The sequence below is a fragment of the Coregonus lavaretus genome, assembly GCF_964263955.1.
Source record: "Coregonus lavaretus genome assembly, contig: HAP1_SCAFFOLD_171, whole genome shotgun sequence".
In the NCBI taxonomy this organism is placed as follows: domain Eukaryota; kingdom Metazoa; phylum Chordata; class Actinopteri; order Salmoniformes; family Salmonidae; genus Coregonus; species Coregonus lavaretus.
Genome location: NW_028160460.1, coordinates 171,706 through 194,390, shown reverse-complemented (window position 1 = coordinate 194,390; position 22,685 = coordinate 171,706). Strand labels below are relative to the sequence as shown.

The 22,685-nt window shown below is 43.6% G+C and overlaps 1 protein-coding gene across 1 annotated transcript in view; it reads right to left on the bottom strand.

The window, feature by feature from the left end:
* The window catches only part of LOC311121803 (GTPase IMAP family member 8-like), a gene marked incomplete at both ends in the record, with an annotated part of 75,937 nt that overhangs the window by 35,446 nt on the left and 17,806 nt on the right, over positions 1-22,685 (bottom strand). Inside the window, one exon of the mRNA XM_084196248.1 lies at positions 17,537-18,211. Coding sequence (XP_084052374.1) covers positions 17,537-18,211 — 675 coding nt within the window. The remainder of the gene's footprint in view (positions 1-17,536; positions 18,212-22,685) is intronic.

Below are 22,685 nucleotides of genomic sequence, written 5' to 3'. Positions count from 1 at the left end.
TGTGTCTAACACATTGTATGCGTCCCAAATGGCACCCTATTCACTATGGGCCACTGTTCAAAAGTAGAACACTATATAGGGAATAGGGCCATTTGGGAGACATTATTAACTTATATCTAGCACAGCGAAACCAGTCAGACTAGACCAGACCAGAGACAGACAGAGAGAGAACAACAGGAAGACAGGGTGTGTTTATTTGGAGGTGTAACTTTTGGAGGTGTAAAGGTATACCCATACCTTTACACATCAAACATATTTATATCTAAATCTGAATATATTGCTATATACAGAACGTATTGATGGGAACAAAACATTTCATTAGTAGGTGTAACTTCTGTGGTCAGGTGATGAAACATTATATCAGTGTAAGGGATCGGGGGTTGGCAGGGTCTAGACAGAGTCTGACACTTCCCCGATCTACAGAGAAGGGGAGTCATCAGACTCGATCTGGTTCACCTGAGTTCTGAGCACACCTGTCAGTAATTAGTGTAGGATTTAAGGTGTGCTCAGAAGCTCAGTCGGCGCGAGGTATTGTTCCATTGTGACTTGCTAAGCGTTTTGTTCCGAGAGAGAGAGAGAGAGAGAGAGAGAGAGAGAGAGAGAGAGAGAGAGAGAGAGAGAGAGAGAGAGAGAGAGAGAGATTGTTGTTTTTGATTACCCGTGTATCCGACCTGTGCCTTGTTGTTTGACTCCCCGAATTGCTTAATCCTCTGCTTGTCTACCCCAGTGATTACCGTCCTCTGATCCTGTGCCTGTGCCCTCGACTACATTTAACATTTACATTTTAGTCATTTAGCAGACACTCTTATCCAGAGCGACTTACAGTTAGTGAATACATATTTGTTTTTATACTGGCCCCCCGTGGGAATCAAACCCACAACCCTGGCGTTGCAAACGCCATGCTCTATCAACTGAGCTACATCCCTGCCGGCCATTCCCTCCCCTACCCTGGACGACGCTGGGCCAATTGTGCGCCGCCCATGAGTCTCCCGGTCGCGGCCGGCTGCGACAGAGCCTGGAATCGAACCAGGATCTCTAGTGGCACAGTTAGCACTGCGATGCAGTGCCTTAGACCACTGCGCCACTCAGGAGTTACAAGACTACGACTAAGCCTGCTCCATTGGTACCTCTGCCTGTCTATGCCTGGCCCGGTTTTGACCACAGACCGCCCGACCACGATTAAGCTATTCCCTTGTCTGTACTCTAATAAAGCATCACTATTCTGCGATTGGATCTTACCACTCTGTCCGAGTATTCATTACAGAATACCTCGCCAATACCATGGATCCAGCGGAATTATAGAGGCGATGGGAATTACAGGAGAAACGGATGGATGAACTCCTACAGCTACTCAACGCTGGTGCGGCTGAAGGCACCACCCTGAGCACGGTCAGTCCTCGTCATGCACCTCCGATTTCTCTACCTACAAGGTACGACGGGGAACCTGGCAAATGTCAGGGGTTTCTACTCCAGACGTCCCTGTATATGTCGTATAATTGTACTATGTTTTCCGATGACCGTAGCAGTGTGGATTTCATGATTTCTCTGCTAACGGGAAGAGCACTGGATTGGGCTACTGCGCTTTGGGCAGCTGAGGTCCCCGAGTTGAATGCGGAAGTTCAGTTCAAGAGACTGTTTCAAGAGGTGTTCGACCACCCAGTATCTGGGCGTAGTGTGGGAGACCAACTATGCGAACTTCAGCAGGGCCGTCGCACAGTAGCCGAGTACGCTTTAGAGTTCCGTACTATAGCAGCCGGTAGCGGATGGAGCGAGACTGCTTTGCTCACAGTTTTCCGAAGAGGGCTGCGGAAAGACGTACAGACTGAGTTGGCTTGTCGAGGAGATATCACTGCGCTACATGAGTTTATCAAAATAGCCATCTCTATTGATAATCTTATAGTGCAACACAAGGCATCCACAGTCCGGGAGTCCTCGATCAATGGTCCTATGCAATCGACAGAGCGGAGGAGAGAATCTGAGGAGGAACCTATGCAACTGGGACGGTCACCTCTACAAGGTTCGGTGAGACAACAACGTCGGCAAGACGGACTATGCCTGTATTGTGGTCAGTCGGGTCATTTCGTTCGTCAATGTCCGGTACGACCTAACCGTACACCAGGATATCGCCTTGGAACTGCCAAACCGGTGAGTGAGAATCAAGTTTTGAACATTACATCGAAACAAATGTATGTGCCAGTTACCTTATCTGTCGGAGAGAAAGTGCGCAGGTTGGAAGGACTTATTGATTCCGGAGCGGCTGCCAGCTTTCTGGATATGGGTCTTGCTGAGGAGTTGGGAGTTCAACTTATCCCAATTCAACCTCCCCTGTGAGTCAACGCGCTAGACGGTGAGCCCATGGGCACTGGGTTCATTACGCACCGTACAGAGGTAATCAAGTTACAAGTGGGCTCCATACACCAGGAGAACATCTTTTTTTTCGTCATCTCCGCTCCACGGGAGCCACTAGTTCTCGGCCACCCCTGGCTCGTCCTCCATGATCCGGTCATCTCCTGGAAATCTGGCGATATCACAGCTTGGAGTGAGGTATGTAGGGCAGAGTGCCTCAATTTACCGTGCAAAATGTCTACTGTGGAGGATGCGCAGGGTGCGGTGTCTACTGTGGTCCCTACAGAATACCAGGATTACGCGCAGGTGTTCTCCAAGGAGAGGGCTACCGTGTTACCACCTCATCGGGCCTAGGACTGCGGGATTGATCTGCTATCCGGAGCTACACCTCCTCGTGGAAGAATCTACCCGTTGTCACAGCCGGAACGAGAAGCGATGAGCCAGTATATTGATGAGGCGCTACAGCAAGGGGCCATTCAACCATCGACGTCTCCCGCCGCATCCAGTTTTTTCTTTGTGAAGAAAAAGGATGGCGGACTGCGTCCTTGTATAGACTATCGAGGGTTGAACGATATTACCATCAAACATTGTTACCCTCTTCCTTTGATTCCAGCAGCCCTTGAACAGGTGGGACAGGCCTCCATGTACAGTAAACTGGACCTAAGGAGTGCGTACAATCTGGTGCGTATTAGAGAGGGGGATGAATGGAAGACCGCCTTCATCACACATCGAGGACACTACGAATATTGTGTCATGCCCTATGGACTTACCAACGCGCCCTCAGTATTCCAGGCGTTCATGAATGACATTTTCAGGGACATGATTGATCGATTTGTTATAGTGTACATTGATGACATCCTAATATATTCTAACTCTCTGAGTGAACATGTGTCCCATGTACGACAGGTTCTGGATCGGCTCCTACAACATTCTCTGTTCGTGAAGGCAGAAAAGAGTGAATTCCATGTCACTACGATTTCCTTCCTTTGGGCCATACTCACTCCCGAAGGGGTTAAACTGGATGAATCCAAGGTGCAAGTGGTACAAGACTGGCCTCAACCCCAGACGGTGAAGGAGCTCCAGAGGTTCTTAGGGTTTGCCAATTACTATAGACGGTTCGTGCGTAATTTCAGCACAACCGCAGCGCCCCTGTCGGCGATGACCAGCTACAAGGGTCGTGGTCTGAACTGGACGGAGGGGGCAGTGCGTGCGTTTGAGACGTTGAAACAACGCTTTACCACCGCTCCTATTCTATGTCAGCCGGGTCCCTACCTTACCGTTTATCGTGGAAGTGGACGCTTCGGAGGTTGGAGTTGGAGCCGTGTTATCCCAACGCCAAGGTGAGCCACCTAAATCACGACCCTGTGCTTTCTTTTCAAGGAAACTGAATTCTGCCGAGCAGAACTATGACGTGGGTAATCGGGAATTACTGGCGGTGAAGTTAGCACTGGAGGAGTGGAGACATTGGTTGGAGGGAGCAGAGCATCCGTTCCAAGTGCTCACGGACCACCGCAACCTGGAGTATCTTCACAGTGCCAAACGACTGAACTCCCGACAGGCAAGGTGGTCTTTATTCTTCAACCGTTTCCGATTCACTGTCTCTTATATCCCTGGGTCCAAGAATGGTAAGGCGGACGCGCTTTCCCGACGGTTCGAGCGCACGGAAAGACCCGTGGAGCCAGAACCTATTCTCCCCATGAGTTACCGTGCTGGTCCGGTGAGGTGGGCTATTGATGACACGATTCAGGAGAGCTTACAAGCGGAACCAGCCCCTCCAGAAACCCCGGGGTCTAAGGTGTTTGTGCCAGCTCCTCTTCGACCTCAACTGATGGAATGGTGCCACACGTCGCTGGGATCTGGTCATCCCGGAATCACTCGAACTACACGACTCATCAGCCGAAAATACTGGTGGGATTCCCTCACAGATGACGTCAGAGTCTATGTCTTATCCTGTCCAGTATGTGCTCAGTCCAAGGTACCTCGTGCACTACCGTAGGGTAAGCTGATGCCATTGCCAACTCCTCAGCGACCATGGTCGCACATTGCTATGGACTTTGTTACCGACCTACCAGAATCAGAGGGCCATACTGTAATTCTTGTGGTCATCGATCGTTTCTCCAAGATGTGCCGGTTAGTACCCATGACCAGTTTGCCTAACGCCACTCAGATGGCTGAGACTATGTTTACCCAGGTGTTCCGGCAGTTTGGTGTCCCGGAGGATATTGTTTCCGACCGGGGACCCCAGTTTGTATCCCGGGTATGGAAGGCCTTCTGCGAACGCTTGGGCATCTCGGTTAGCCTAACCTCTGGATATCATCCCCAGGCCAATGGGCAGACAGAACGGCTCAACCAGGAAATTGGGAAATATCTACGGCAACAATGTTCGCGGCCAACCGCAAGAGTGGAGTCGATTCCTTCCTTGGGTAGAGTATGCTCAGAACTCACTCATTCACACCTCCCTACGCTTAACGCCCTTCCAGTGTGTTCTAGGGTATCAACCCCCCCTGTTCCCGTGGGATACCGCATCAGGGATGGTACCGGCGGTGGACGAGTGGTTCCGTCGCAGTGCGCAGGTCTGGGAGACGGCCCGTCAACATCTCAGTCAAGCCTCACAACAGCAAAAGACCTACGCCGACCGACGCCGGAGACCTACTCCCACTTATCAACCCGGGCAACGAGTGTGGCTGTCTACCCGAGACCTGCGGTTCCGACGGAGCTGCAAGAAGCTCCAACCCAGGTACATTGGTCCTTTCAAAGTTCAGAGACGTATTAACCCTGTCACCTACCGTCTGTTACTCCCTCGACACTACAGGATAAACCCTACGTTCCACGTCTCCCTGTTGAAACCTGTCCATTATAGCCCGATGTATCCACCAATCGCTCAACAACCTACTACACCACCTTTGGAGGATGAACAGGACACCACCTATACAGTCCACGAGATACTGGAGTCAAGACGGAGACGAGGGGGCATCGAATATCTCGTGGACTGGGAGGGATATGGACCTGAGGAACGGTCCTGGGTTCCGGCTAAGGACATACTGGATCCCGCTCTCAAGGCCACTTTCCACGCTGAGCACCCAGATCATCCAAAACCCCGACCCAGAGGAAGACCACCCGGTAGAGGTAGAAGGCCGTCAGGAGCCGGCCCTGGGGAGGGGGATACTGTAAGGGATCGGGGGTTGGCAGGGTCTAGACAGAGTCTGACACTTCCCCGATCTACAGAGAAGGGGAGTCATCAGACTCGATCTGGTTCACCTGAGTTCTGAGCACACCTGTCAGTAATTAGTGTAGGATTTAAGGTGTGCTCAGAAGCTCAGTCGGCGCGAGGTATTGTTACATTGTGACTTGCTAAGCGTTTTGTTCCGAGAGAGAGAGAGAGAGTTTGTTGTTTTTGATTACCCGTGTATCCGACCTGTGCCTTGTTGTTTGACTCCCCAAATTGCTTAATCCTCTGCTTGTCTACCCCAGTGATTACCGTCCTCTGATCCTGTGCCTGTGCCCTCGACTACGACTAAGCCTGCTCCATTGGTACCTCTGCCTGTCTATGCCTGGCCCGGTTTTGACCACAGCCCGCCCGACCACGATTAAGCTATTCCCTTGTCTGTACTCTAATAAAGCATCGCTATTCTGCGATTGGATCTTACCACTCTGTCCGAGTATTCATTACAATAAGCATTCAATCAAACACCTTATTCAATATTCTATTGTTTGGCCCAAAAACAGGCTGCAGCTAGTAATGCTAACCCACTTGTAACAGTTGCTAAAAACAAGAGTTCCTTCTCCTCCTGTCTCTTCTGCTCTCTCCTCCTCTCCTGTCTCTCATCTCTGTCTCTATGACAGCACAACAGTGATTCTGGGAAATCACAGACTAGGAAACAAGAGGAGGAGCAATGCAGATGAGGTGTTTTTCCTGCAGCTATAGCAACCTGTACCTGAAGGAGGGCAGAGTAAAGGGTTACATACATCCCTGCCATGCCAGTGTGTAATTGGGTGAAGTCGGCACACAGCAGTGATGAATCATCTGTGCTTTGTGGTAACCTTCATGTTAATCTGGGGTTAAATGGGCAATCTGGGATTGGTACATCTATTTTATCTTATTAGTAATACAGCCATTCATTCCTGAAGAGTCAAACTCATAAATGCCTCATGAGGCCGATTCAGACTTAGGAAATGTATCCCTTTTTTTATGCGTTTTGGTTCAAGCACTTCTCAGTATTTGGTATTCAGACTTACCTAATGCAGGAGCGTAACAAGGTTTGCAGGTGTGGCTCCCTTGCCTGTACTGAATACGTTTCATTAAATCCCAGAAAACACACCCACTGGGTGGCCTACCAACTTGATGAGGGAGTTTTTCTTGAATTTGTTTTTCTGTTTATTTATCTAAAGCAATCCCTTTAGACACTGTGTACATTTAATTTGAATTTGATTGGCACAATATTAGAACGTAGCCAATATCAATGACTGCAACAGCAATTGCACTGTTATTATGATTTTGTTACAGAAGTAGCAAGAACTCCAATCATTCCAATCATTCACCATGATGGTCCTACTAAAGGTTCCACTAGTACATCTCTTACTGCAGATTGTGCTATGTAGCTAACTTTAACAAGAGGAAATTAATAGTTAAAAGTTTTTTTTGCATCATGTTATGGGTATGCTTGTCATTGGTAGGGACTAGGGAGTTTTTTTTAGGATAAAAATAAACAGAATGGAGCTAAGCACAGGCAAAATCCTAGAGGAAAACCTGGTTCAGTCTGCTTTCCAACAGACACTAGGAGACAAATTCACCTTTCAGCAGGACAATAACCTAAAACACAAGGCCAAATATACACTGGAGTTGCTTATCAAAACGACATTGAATGTTCCAGAGTGGCCTAATTACAGTTTTGACTTATATGGGCTTGAAATTCTATGGCAAGACTTGAAAATGGCTGTCTACAACAACCAACTTGACAGAGCTTGAAGAATTTAAAAAACGAATAATGTGCAAATATTGTACAATCCAGGTGTTCAAAGCTCTTAGAGACTTAACCAGAAAGACTACAGCTGTAATCGCTGCCAAAGATTATTCTAAAATATATTAACTCTGGGAGATGAATACTTATCTAAATGTAATATTTCTATATTTCATTTTTAATAAATGTGCAAAGATTTCTAAAAACATGTTTTCACTTTGTCATTTTGTGGTATTGTGTGTAGATGGGTGAGCAACTATTATTTTTTCATCCATTTTGAATTCAGTTTTTAATACAACAAAATGTGGAGTAAGTCAAGGGGTATGAATACTTTCTGAAAGCACTGTATTCCCCATTTGCACAACGCTACAATGCTACTGTGAAGGTTTGACTGTCGGTAGGCCTTATTTCCACTAGGGGGAGTGGTAGGACCACAGTCAAGCCCTCACATGAATACTAAAGGTGGTTGATGATCCCCAAACAGAGACAGCTGTCTAGAGTTAGTCTCTGATTGGGGATAGTATTTAGGCACCTCTCACATCCACCTGTGTGTGGATCATTGTTCGTGCTTGTCTGCTATTGTGTTCACGGCACGTAAGTCACTTGGTGCTTCTCGCTCTTTGCTTATTTTTGAGAACGTATAGTGTGATAAGTTTAATAAAAGGATGACACTCTACGAGCACTCCGTTTACCGTCCCTTAACTCAGCACCTTGACAGCTACTTTTGCCTTCTTGCAATGAAATACTTCAACCACTAGAAACTGTGCATATGAATGGTTTAAAGTTTGCGGGGAGGAAAGCACATTCTCACGTCAAGTTAAGATTTTAGAAATTATAAATTGTGCGTGAAAACTGGCGCACGCACATTTCGGGGTCTATTTTGTACGTGCGCACGGTTTATAGATGAGGCCCCAGCTGAGGAAGATAGAGGAGATGGTGAAGCAGAATGGAGGACTGTACACCAATGAGATGGACCAGGAGGCTTAGATGAAGGTCCAAGAGATGAGAGGAGAAGGAGGAGAGAGAGGAGGAGGAAGCAGCGAGATAACAGGAAGAGGAGAAGTAGTTAAGAGAAGACCAAAATAAAATGGTAGAAAGAGAAAGTCTGATATTTCTATGTGGAAATTACAAACTTTAGAAGCTTTTTAAAAACTCAAATACACTACAAGTTTGCATTTCCTGCTTAGCAGGAAAATGCTCAGCTACAAGAGTGATCAAATTAAGATCCTATATCTGTACATAGTTAAAATCTCAAAGTCAACCATGTTTCAAATAGTAGACTGGTTTAATTAAAAACCACTGTCCTCTCTATTAGAATATGTTAATGATTCTGGGAAATCAGAGATCAGAAAAGAATAGGAGGAACTATAGAGGTGTGGCTTGCATGTTGCTGGAGGAACTGGTTTTATGGAATGATGACATAGCAGAGGTGGCCAGCAACCCTCCAATTGTTGGAGCTGCCGGTTTGACACATGCACACGCACACACATGCACTCACGCACGCACACACACAGTTTTGGAAAACCCCTAGCTCTGCCTTATTAATAACCTTGTGGTAGCTACCTGTAGAGTAATTGTTAGGTGTGACAGCAGCATGCCTGGATAAACAAACGAATGCATTTGTCACATAGTCATTTGTTTGTCTTTGGTTGTGTTCGTAAATTCCCCCTGGAGTGCCAGAGTGCGCTCTGGGCTTTCGTAAATTCAGAGTGTTGTCAGATTGTCTGTTCATAGACTCAGAGCGTTTCGCTCTCAGAGCATTCAGAGCGCACACTGGTCGCTCTGGCCGAGGAGTAGGGTTGATCCGAGCGTTCTGACCTCACAACGGCAGTCAAGTACCCAAGCTAACTGCTTAACGTGAAACAAACTAATATGTCACATACTCATTTGTTTGTCTTTAAGTTTGCAACCAACATGTCAGATGTTTCTGGGCTGATTTTGTTAAAATTATAAAACAAATGCCTATTCTGTTTTTCTTTTACATGATATCCAATATCAATGACCCAGTGACTAAGTAGATGCAGTACTACATTATTTTTATTGAAGAAATACATTTTGTGTCATGTGTCACACACAGAGGGGATTCCAGTTCAACCAAGATTAACAAAAGTTTTGGTAGAACATGAAATCATTAATCTGACAAATTCATATCATATTACAGTTATGTAATTTAGCAGACGCTCTTTTCCAGAGCAACTAGGGTTAAGTACCTTGATCAAAGGCACAGACAGATTTTTCACCTAGTCGGCTCGGGGATTCCAACCAGCGACCTTTTGGTTACTGGCCCAACGCTCTTAAATGCAAGGCTAAACATCACCCTCATATCACAATACCTTAAATACCCATTCCTTTACATATCAAACATATTTATATCTAAATCTGAAAATATTGCTATATACAGAACATATTGATGGGAACAAAACATTTCATTAGTAGGTGTAACTTCTGTGGTCAGGTGATGAAACATTATATCAGCATTCAATCAAACACCTTATTCAATCTTCTATTGTTTGGCCCTAAAACATGCTGCAGCTAGTAATGCCAACCCACTTGTAACAGTTGCTAATAACAAGAGTTCCTTCTCCTCCTGTCTCTCGTCTCTGTCTCTATGACAGCACAACAGTGATTCTGGGAAATCACAGACTATGAAACAAGAGGAGGAGCAATGCAGATGAGGTGTTTTTCCTGCAGCTATAGCAACCTGTACCTGAAGGAGGGCAGAGTAAAGGGTTACATACATTCCTGCCATGCCAGTGTATAATTGGGTGAAGTCGGCACACAGCAGTGATGAATCATCTGTGCTTTGTGGTAACCTTAATGTTAATCTGGGGTTAAATGGGCAATCTGGGATTGGTACATCTGTTTTATCTTATTAGTGATACAGCCATTCATTCTTGAAGAGTCAAACTCATAAATGCGTCATGAGGCCGATTCAGACTTAGGAAATGTATCCCTTTTTATGTGTTTTGGTTCAAGCCCTTCTCAGTATTTGGTATTCAGACTTACCTAATGCAGGAGCGTATAAAGGTTTGCAGGTGTGGCTCCCTTGCCTGTACTGAATACGTTTCATTAAATCCCAGAAAACACACCCACTGGGTGGCCTACCAACTTGATGAGGGAGTTTTTCTTCAAAAAAAATTCGGTTTATTTATTTAAAGCTATCCCTTTAGATACTGTGTACATTTAATTTGAATTTGATTGGCACAATATTAGAACGTAGCCTATGGAGAATGCGTTCAGAGTGGAGACCAATGAAAGATAGCCATCAATACAATTTACACATTCAGTTCTTCAACCCATGGTAATGTTGGAAGATAAGTGTCACACCCTGATCTGTTTCACCTCTTTTGCTTGTCTCCACCCCCCACCAGGTGTCTCCACCCCCCACCAGGTGTCTCCACCCCCCACCAGGTGTCTTCCATCTTCCCCATTATCCCATGTGTATTTATACCTTCGTTTTCTGTTTGTCTGTTGCCAGTTCGTCTTGCCAAGTCTTACCAGCGTGTTTTCCTCGTTTCCAGTCCCTCTACTTTCTGTTTTCTAGTCTTTCTGGTTTTGACCATTCTGCCTGCCCTGACCCTGAGCCTGCATGCCGTCCTGTACCTGTCAGACTCTGATCTGGTTACGAACCTTTGCCTGTCCTTGACCTACCCTTTGCCTGCTCCCCGTGTTATAATAAATTATCTAAGAACTGAACCATCCGCCTCCTGTGTCTGCATCTGGGTCATATCCTGAATCGTGATAATAAGTGTATTTAAGATGATGGAAATAGTAGGAAACAGAGAAAGTTACATAATTAAAACCTTTTGTGAGTGCCCAAAAGTTACATTTGGTACAACTATCATTCTGCAATGCTTTGCATCACCATCACCCACTGGGCACACATGTACTTCAGTTCAACGTCTAGTTTTGATTTACATTTGGTTGAGTTGTCAACTAACCGTGAATTCAACGTGAAATTAACAACAAATGCCACCATGTCATTGGATTTAAGTTAGGGGTGTCAAACGTACGGCCCGCGGGCCGAATCAGGCCCGCAAACGGGTTTAATCCGGCCCGCGAGATGATTTTGAAAAAATAAAAAATAAAACATTTTGTATTTAAAAAAAAAATAATTTAAGTATAAAAATGTGCTGCAATTTTTCAATAAAATAAACTGCTGTTCCAATTGCGTCCACTGGATGGCACAATAGCAATTGTGTTAAGCAAGCAAACTATTTATACCGGGGCAGAGCAAGTAGGTCAAGCACGTGCAGCCAATGAGCTACTTTGTTTTGCCCGCGATATTTATTACGGCTTCTACTTTTAACATTATGTGCTTTGGCACCCTCATTGCCCCAATATGTCTCTGTCAAAAAAGAGAAAAGTGGACGCAGAGTGCAGAGTGTTCCAAGAAAAATGGTCATCCTATTTAATCACGGAATTGAATGGGAAAGCTGTATGTTTGGTGTGTTCAGAGCATGTTGCAGTGCTGAAAGAATATAACCTTCGTCGCCACTATGTGAGTCTTCATGCCGACAAATATGACAACTTTCAAGGACAGCGGAGATGAGAGAAGGTGAATGAACTGTTGGCGGGTCTGAAGAAACAGCAGTCTGTGTTTACTCACAGCCGAGACATCAGTGACGCTGCAGTGAAAGCTAGCTACCTCATTGCAAATGAAATCGCAGTGGCTTCAAAACCATTTAGTGAGGGTGAATTTGTAAAAACATGCATGATGTTTTTAATGGAGATTGTGTGCCCTGAAAAGCGGCAGGCTTTTGCAAATATCAGCCTGACAAGAAACACAGTTGCAGACAGGATTTCCGATCTTTCAGTGGATTTGGACAGCCAGTTGAAGCAAAAAGTAAAGTCATTTATTGCGTTTTCGGTTGCAATTGATGAAAGCACGGACATTACAGATGTTGCACAACTGGCCATTTTTTCATCCGCGGAGTTGATGACACATTGACCGTCACCGAGGAGTTTGTGGAGTTGGTGCCGATGACAGATACAACGACAGCAGCTGATATTTTTACCGCACTGGTCGGCGCGCTGGACAGGGTCGGAGTGGACTGGTCCCGCGCTGTCAGCCTGGCTACAGATGGTGCGCCCTCAATGATCGGGAAAAAAGCAGGCGTTGTGACAAAGTTCAGAGAGAAAGTGCAATCTGCAAATGGAGGATGTGATTTTTTGACTTTTCACTGTATTTTGCACCAGGAGGCTTTGTGTTGCAAGTCATTAAAGATGGATAACGTCATGAAGGTGGTCATCCAAACTGTTAATTTCATCCGATCCAGAAGCCTGAATCACCGTCAGTTTGACAGCCTTCTCAGAGAGAAAGACCACATCTATGGCCTGCCATACCACACTGAGGTAAGATGGTTAAACCGAGGTGCTGTGCTGAGGCGTTTCTTTGATTTACGAGAAGAAATTGAACAGTTCATGGAAGAAAAGGGCAAACCAGTGTTAGAATTTCATTCCGCAGAATGGATGCCGGACCTTGCATTTATGGTGGATGTTACAGAGCACCTGAATAACTTGAACAAACAGCTGCAAGGGCGCAACAAAGTTGTCACGCAGTATTATTACAGCATACGTTCTTTCAAGTTGAAGCTGTCATTGTGGGAGACGCAACTTGCCGGTGGTGATGCAGCTCACTTCCCCTGTCTGAAAAATGTGTGCGCGACCCAACATGTGGCAGACATGAAGCGGTTCAAAGATAAAATAACTGGACTGTTACGGGAGTTTGAGCAACGCTTTCAGATTTATGTTTATATGTTTTTATGTTGATGTGCTATTGTTTTTAATTGATTTTATTTTATTTGTATATTTAACCTATTCTTGACTCTGTGGTTCTTGCACTTGTTTGGGGAACAGGATTTCATTATTTTTATCTACATTTCTGCCTGAGAAATGACACCCTGATATAGTTCTGTGATCTGTGATATACTTCTGTGAATCACTGAGGCATTGTGTGTTTGTGTGTTCTTTGTCCTCAGAACTTTCAAATAACTTGAGGTGTTTTATGATTAATAGTGATGTTGTGCTTTTGGACACTGTCCTCAGGCTCCAGCTTTATGTTTATATGTTTTTATGTTGATGTGCTATTGTTTTTAATTGATTTTATTTTATTTGTATATTTAACCTATTCTTGACTCTGTGGTTCTTGCACTTGTTTGGGGAACAGGATTTCATTATTTTTATCTACATTTCTGCCTGAGAAATGACACCCTGATATAGTTCTGTGATCTGTGAAACAGTTATGTTAATCACTGAGGCATTGTGTGTTTGTGTGTTCTTTTTCTTTAGAATTTTCAAATAAACTTGACGTGTTTTATGATTAATAGTGATGTTGTGCTTGTACTATTTTGGACACACTGTCCTCAGGCTCCAGCTTTATGTTGTATGTTGATCGTATTAAAACAAAGAAAACAATCTGAAGTTGTTGTTTTTAAGTTATATATACCATGATTTTTCCGGTCCGGCCCACTTAGGAATAGATTTTCCTCCATGTGGCCCCTGAGCTAAAATGAGTTTGACACCCCTGCTATAGACAGAAGTTGGCAGATCGGCTGGACCGACTTCAGATGAGTCCCAAGACGCTTATGGGGGTCGTAGAGCAAAACAGAGAACACCATCATGTTTGTGAGAGTCTCATCTTTTCATAGAGGCCAAACCGTTCGGACGCTACGGACAATGTTGTGAGAAGACCCATTTTTCAGGGATGTCTCATGGTCTGTCAAACACCGCTCTAGCTCTGTAACCTTTAACAACAGATGAGGAAGTGTGACATAAACGGATGCAGTGGATTGAGACACATCTAATGCAGAAAAAACAGATTCACTACAAGACCAAAAGTATGTGGACACCTGCTCGTCGATCAACTCATTCCAAAATCATGGGCATTAATATAGAGTTGGTCCCCCTTTGCTGCTATAACAGCCTCCACTCTTCTGGGAAGGCTTTCCACTAGATGTTGGAACATTGCTGCAGGGACTTGCTTCCATTCAGCCACAAGAGCATTAGTGTGGTCGGGCACTGATGTCAGGCGATTAGGCCTGGCTCGCAGTCGGCGTTCCAATTCATCCCAAAGGGGTTTCGATGGGGTTGAGGTCAGGGCTCTGTGCAGGCCAGTCAAGTTTTTCCACACCGATCTCGACAAACCATTTCTGTATGGACCTCGCTTTGTGCACGGGGGCATTGTCATACTTAAACAGGAAAGGGCCTTCCCCAAACTGTTGCCCTAAAGTTGGAAGCAAAGAATCGTCTAGAATGTCATTGTATGCTGTAATGTTAAGATTTCCCTTCACTGGAACTAAGGGGCCTAGCTGAACCATGAAAAACAGTCCCAGACCAATATCTCTCATATGCATTCAGGCTGGTAGCATTCTCCTGGCATCCGCCAAACCCAGTTTCATCCGTCGGACTGCCAGATAGTGAAGCGTGATTCATCAATCCAGAGAACGCGTTTCCACTGCTCCAGAGTCCAATGGTGGCGAGCTTTACACCACTCCAGCCGACGCTTGGCATTGTGTATAGTGATCTTAGGCTTGTGTGCGGCTGCTCGGCCATTGAAACCCATTTCATGAAGCTCCCGACAAACAATTCTTGTGCTGACGTTTCTTCCAGAGGCAGTTTGGAACTTGGTAGTGAGTGTTGCACCTGAGGACAGACAATTTTTTCGCGTTACACGCTTCAGCACTCGGCGGTCCTGTTCTGTGAGCTTGCGTGGCCTACCAATTTGTGGCTGAGCTGTTGTTGCTCCTAAACGTTTCCACTTCACAATAACAGAACTTACAGTTGACCAGGGCAGTTCTAGCAGGGCAGAAATTTGACGAAACTGACTTGTCGGAAAGGTGGCATCCTATGACGGTGCCACGTTGAAAGTCACTGAGCTCTTCAGTAAGGCTATTCAACTGCCGATGTTTGTCTATTTTTTTTATTTTAAGTCAGTTAAGAACAAATTCTTATTTACAATGACGGCCTACACCGGCCAAACCCGGACGACGCTGGGCCAATTGTGCACCGCCCTATGGGACTCCCAGTCACGGCCGGTTGTGATACAGCCTGGAATCGATCCAGGGGGTCTGTAGTGACGCCTCAAGCACTGAGATGCAGTGCCTTAGACCACTGCGCCACTCGGGAGCCCACTTACACACACTGAACACATTTAATTAAACTGCTGAAAACTCTCCCACTTAATGTCCAACAGATTGCATGGCTGTGTGCTCAATTTTATAGACCTGGCAGCAACGGATGTGGCTGAAATAGCCGAATCCACTAATTTTAAGGGGTGTCCACATACTTTTGTATATATAGTGTATCTCTAGCTTAAACTGACGGATTTTGATGCTAATTAGATTTCCGTGGGGGCGCAGACATCGACCTTAGGGGGTAAAGGGATTGCTTAACATAAATGTACTTTAAACTCAATTTAATGAATACTCCACGAGAAAATCTGTTGGACATTAAGTGGGAGAGTTTTCAGCAGTTTAATTAAATGTGTTCAGTGTGTGTAAGTGAACCACGCCTGCAAAGCCTGTTATGCACCTTCATAAGGTACGTCTGAATACCAACTACTGAGAAGTGCGTCGGAAAGTCGTGCGTAGGAAAGGTGTGCCTAGGAAATGCATACATTTCCTATGTGTGAATCAAGTCCTACATTACTGAGGTTACCACGACAACCCCAATGACTTCCCCTTATGATCTCTCTCTCTCTCTCTCTCTCTCTCTCTCTCGCTCTCTCTCTCTCTCTCTCTCGCTCGCTAGAGAGTAGAGACTTAGAAACATGAAATAAACCAACTGGCCTGTTGTATGCATAGTGGTTTTTGAACAAAGTATGAAAATAAGATTTTCTTGATTTCACTTGATTTCACTTTATTAGATATTGTTGAAATCTGAGTAATGTATACACCAACAATGACTTAGCAAATCATGAAACATCATATGCAGCACAAGCATGAAACCAAATAAATTATTATATAATTGAAACAATAAAGTGTGTTTCGGTAAAAACCTGAGAGATGGGGCTGGAGAAATGTAACCACTTTCAAATTCATAGACAGAGCTATGGATGCAAGGACTGACCATCCATGATGTCAAAATTATACTTTTGATGTTTTAAGTGCTATATAATGTTTGTTTACATTTAACTTGTTTACAAACATTGGAATAAAACAAGCTTATAATTTGGGTTATTTGATGGGGTATGACTGTTGAACTAAGCTAATGGAGGCATTTGTAAGTTATATTCTACAAGAATCAATTGGTACATATAATTAATTTATAAGTCTTAAAATGGATGTAACAACTTCAGATTTCCCATTTAACCTGGGAATGTTTTATCATCAAATACAGGTCAACATCAAGGACATTTTCAATGAATCAACAAAATCTTACATATCTCTATTTTGTAAATAATCTAAAAGTATTACAAAGTAAAAATAAATGAATTATTATGTATTATAAGACAGTAATGGTGGGCACCAATATCTATAATTTATTATATTATTATTATAATTCAATATGATATCAATATGAGCAAGGCCTTATCCTTGCTGTTAACCTTACTGTATGTAAAAGACCATACATCACTGTTCCTACAGGCACAATACCTTCTCATACTTAACTGCCTGCTGATGGCTTCAACGGGCTTCACATTGTAATAAAACTGCTTGGGTAGGTTAGAGAATATTAAACTGATATCGATATAGATGTTCCATATCAGTGCCCATCACTACTTAACAGCATGTTAAAAGTACATAACAAAAGACAGGAAATAAATGGGATTAGCGAGCAGCACGTTAAACTACCTTACATTATAACCATGATCAGGTATGAAAGCCATGCTGTACAGATGTACTGTCTCACCCTTCTTCCTTTATGTGAAGTAAAACTCTTACAATAATTAACTTCATAACTTGAATGAATGATTTAGTCATTTGGTTAAATACAGTATGCAGTGACCAAATGAGGGTAAAGGTCAAACCATATCAAATAAAGAATACATCAAAGGTAAATCGATAATCATGTTGGTCCTTCAGGGCTTATTTACAGACACTAACCCTGTAGTTAATTGTTGTTTTCCCTCTTGATTACAAGCTGTGCAATCCCTCCTCCTATAGCTGTTGCTGTTCCTACCCCTATCACTGTCCCTACAACTGCAACTTTTACTGGGGCTGCAATAAGAACTAGTCCTACTGCTGTAGTTGTGCATCCAGCTGTTACAGCTGTATTAGCTGCTTGTTTACCCAACTCTACCAACTGACTGTTCCTGATCTCTGTCTGAGCCTTCTCATACATCTCATTGGTGTAGTATCCGTTGATCTTCACCATCTCCTCTATCTTCCTCAGCAGCTCTGTGACCTGAGTACGGTCTCTCTGCTCTCTATTGTTAAAGGCATGATATCTGCCTCCACAGACTCTGACCAGTGTCTGAAGCTCCGGACTGTCGTTCAGAAACTCCTCTACTGATGTGTCATCCAGCTGATCTACACCAGTGAACAATACTATAGTGTAGTTTGAGGCCTGTTTTCCAAATGTGTCCTTTATGTACTTCCCAGCTTTTCTACAGTCATCTGTGTATCTATCCAGCCTGATCACCAGCAGGAACACATGGGGTCCTGGGACTGACATCTTGATGCATTTCTCTATTTCTGCTTTATCTGGTCCCCGAATCTGTTTCCTTATTTTCTCAATCAAATCTGTTTCTGTCAATAATATGTCACAGACCCCAGGAGTGTCGATGACGTCAATCTTCTTCCCATACACCACTACACTTTGTTTCTCACACAGTTCAGTCACTGGCTTTGGACTTGACTTAGAATGGAACCCCTTTTTCCCCAGGATGGTGTTTCCTGTTGAACTCTTCCCTGCTCCAGTCTTCCCCACCATAACTATCCTCAGATCAGCTGGATGGACTAAACCTGTGAAAAAACAAAATGTTTCAGTTACTAAATTCATTAAATTAGATTCAAAGTCACATCATTATCAGTTACTAATAATGTCAAATCAAATCAAATATTATTGGTCACATTTAGCAGATGTTATTGCTGGTGCAGTGAAATGCTTGTGTTCCTAGCTCCAACAGTGCAGTAGTATCTAACAATTCACAACCATACACACAAATCTAAAAGTAAAATAATGGAATTAAGAAATATATAAATATATGACGTATACGCAGTGAGTCAGGAAGCGGGTGCAGAAAGAGCGTTTAATAATCATCAAGGCAGTTGAACAAAACAGAAGTAGTGTACTGAACATGAAAACAAACGAATACTGCTTGATGACTGAGGCAGTCATGTGTGAACAAGGAGTACAGGAGGGGGCTGAGCACGCACCCTTGTGGGGCCCCAGTGTTGAGGATCAGCGTAGTGGAGATGTTGTTTCCTACCTTCACCCCCTGGGGGCGGTCCGTCAGGAAGTCCAGGATCCAGTTGCACAGGGCGGGGTTCAGACCCAGGGCCCCGAGCTTAATGATGAGCTTGGAGGGTACTATGGTGTTGAATGCTGAGCTATAGTAAATTAACAGCATTCTTACATAGGTATTCCTCTTGTCCAGATGGGATAGGGCAGTGTGCAGCGTGATGGCTATTGCATCGTCTGTGGATCTATTGGGGCGGTATGCAAATTGAAGTGGGTCTAGGGTGTCAGGTAAGCTGGAGGTGATATGATCCTTAACTAGCCTCTCAAAGCACTTCATGATGCCAGAAGCGAGTGCTGCAGGGCGATGTCACTTACTAAATTCATAAAATTAGATTCAGAGTGACATAAGCAAATTACAGTTGGCCCAGAAGAAAGAAACAGGTATGGTCCTTAAATGTACACAGAGAGCTAACATCAATGACATGCATGTCAATCTCTCCTGGCTCAAAGTAGAGGAGAGATTGATTGAATCACAACTGGTCTTTGTACTGAGCTGTCTGTTCAAACGACTAGCGCACAGCTCAGACACCCATACATACCCCACAAGACATGCCACCAGAGGTCTCTTCACAGTCCCCAAGTCCAGGACAGTCTCCGTGAAACTCACAGTACTACACAGAACCATGACTACATGGAACTCTATTCCACATCAAGTAACTCAGTCAAGCAGTAAAATCAGATTTAAAAAACAGATAAAACCACACCTTACGGAACAACGCGGACACACGCATACTCAGACACATGCTAGCACACACGCTCTACGCACATGTACATTTTAATATTGCTGGATGGTGGCATAGTCTTAGGGTGTTTACACACTTAGTGCCTTTCAGCCAATGTTTGTGAACTCATCGCAGTTCGATACATTTTTTGTGCATTTCATACACTTCAAAGGAACTCAGACCCTCAATAGAGTGAACTGTGTGAACACAAAGCTCCCCGGGTTCGCTTGTCATTATTCCCGCACCACACACTAGACTACTGCAACACTGTTTCCCCTGCGGTAACCCCTCACATTGGTGCCACAAAAGAGAGAAGATGATGATGTGCAGGTTCGCAGACAGAAATGTGTGCTGTTTTTGGATATTGATTAGCGATTGTCAAGGACGCAGAAAAATTTCAAATGTCTTGAGTTTTAAATTCAGATTATTTGTTTGCGATATGTGATCTATAGGCTGAGAGGGCTTCATAAACTGTTTAATGATTGTGGGGTTTGACTAGTGTGAGAAGACAATATATTTGGTGAGAATCACAATATAGGGTACAAAACCTATTTTAGCTCTTAAAGGGGCAGCATAGTTTATTCTGCAGTTATTCTATTGATATAATATAATAATAAGCCATTTAGCAGATGCTTTTATCCAAAGCGACTTACAGTCATGCGGGCATACATTTTTTTTTTGGTGGTGGTCCCGGGGATCGAACCCACTACCTTGGCGTTACAAGTGCCGTGCTCTACCAGCTGAGCTACAGAGGACCACATTTATTCTGTTACCGATCAAATGTACATGTTAATAATATCTTCTGACTACAATCATTATTTATCATATTTTAACTAAATTCAATCTATTAGCTTCCAAAATGTAAGTAGGTATATCTAGCTGTCCGATAACACATTCTGATTGAATGGCTTGTCCTGCACTTTTGTAAAAACCCAGAGTGCATTTTGGAAAAAGATATTGGTACCTTACTAAACATAGCAATGTGAATGGTATCACAACTGGTCTTTGTATTGACATGTTAAAGGTACTGACCTATCTGTTCAACCGACTAGCGCACAGCTCAGACACCCATAAATACCCCACAAGACATGCCACCAGAGGTATTTTTTCCATATACAGATACAACCTATGTGTTTTATTCAAATCAACTATATGCACTGAGCTTGTCTGATGTTTTAAGCACACAGTTTTATGACATTATTAAGGCACACAAATGACTCGAGGGAGTCCGACAGCAATTGATTTGATTGGCTGGGCTCAGACTTGCTGCACTGTGTTAAATAAATGACAGCTAGCATCTCTGTCTTTCTCTCGTCCAACAGTGTTTGACATCCTGTCCGTGTTGCTGAAGCATTTCTGACTTAAAAGTTCTGTTCCCAAAATCAGTCATTTGTTTAGGAAAAACATTCCCTATTCCCTCTTTACGTGACACATGTATGCATCATATAATCAATGGGGCCTGAAAATAGCCTATCATAATCGCATCAATAAATTGGTTATAACAAAATCGGAACACCACAACACGTGTGACAGCAAAATGGATGCGGAGGACGAGAAAATAAATGGTGTTTGACAGACCATGAGACATCCCGAAAATCGGTCTTCTCACAAAATTGTCCGTAGCGTCCGAACGGTTTGGCCTCTATGTAAAAGATGAGACTCTCACAAACATGATGATGTTCTCTGTTTTGCTCTACTACCCCCACAAGCGTCTTGGGACTCATCTGAAGTCGGTACAGCCGATCTGCCAACTTCTGTCTATAGCGTCCAAACAGTTTGGGCTACACACTAAAATGACCCCTCTGTGAAAAGGTGAGACTCTCACGAACAACTACATGTCAGTTTGCTCTAGGACACCCACAGGCCTCACAAGACTCGTCTGAACGTCCCCCAGTACTAGTTGAATAAATTAATGGAAGTAAAGTATATATGGAGACTTAGTGTAAAAAATAAGGGGTTAAATACATGTAAAGAAAAGAACAAAGATCCTAATCTCTCTTATATCTCTCAGATGTAGGACCGACACTTCAGAACAAACTTCCTTTTGATATATTTTGGGGACTATCTGTTGTTCCATGTAGTGAATCTGTTGGTCAATGTGTTTGTACGGGCCCAAAATAATTGTATCAAATAATATCTCATATCTTTTTTTGATACTTCAAGGGGTCTTAAAATCAAATAGCATCGCATGATGGATTATCTTGGAAAATGAAAAATGCTCACTAACAGGTATGTAAACAAATGTGTGCACTAAATTAGACATAAATAATATTTTTGTGTGTATGGAAAATTTCGTGAATCTTTTATTTCAGGTCAGTTCTTGTGCTTACTTTGCTTCCAGAGCAGTTTGGAACTCCGTAGTGAGTGTTGCAACCGAGGACAGACAAATCCACTAATTTGAAAGGGTGTCCACATACTTTTGGTATGTAATGTATCCCTAGCTTAAATTTCCGGATTTTGATGGGGATTTTTTTATGTTACTTAAATTGACGCACGGGTGAAAATAATCTCTGACTGCAATGTCTTCCTAGCAGCAGACAGTTGCAGCAAACTCAAACTAACATTGAAAAACAACCGCATTGCGTCGTTCCTAAGAACAGCCCTTAGCCGTGGTATATTGGCCATATACTACTAATTCCAGAGGTGTCTTATTGCAATTATAAACTGGTTATGAACGCAATTAGAACAGAACAAATACATTTTGTCATACCCGTGGTATACGGTTTTCAGCCAATCAGCATTCAGGGCTCGAATCACGCAGTTTATAATTATGCCATATTGTGGTCTAGTCATTTAATCTCATTTCCTTTTATTTTCTTTGCTTTGCCGTTCGACAGTGAAAGTTATTTGTTTTTGCAAATTCCCTTGAAACATTTTTTGTTTGTTACGACTAGTTTCTCTGGTATCGAGTAATTCAGGATGTAAGAGAGTATTCGACCACTTAGATGGAGAGTTGATTCATTGTTATTTAATGGTTACAGTATTGGATTCAATGACAGGCAGTACGGATGTAGCCCCTTGTCATCCGAATGACTTCCATAGAAAATCTCTCAGTTTATATACGTATGGGTGGTCCTCTGCAGCTCAGCTGGTAGAGCATGGCACTTGTTACGCCAGGGTAGTGGGTTCGATCCTCGGGACCACCCATACGTAAAAAATGTATGCACGCATGACTGTAAGTCGCTTTGGATAAAAGCGTTAGCTAAATGGCATATTATTATATTAATATATAATGCTCTCTGATCTACTTCTG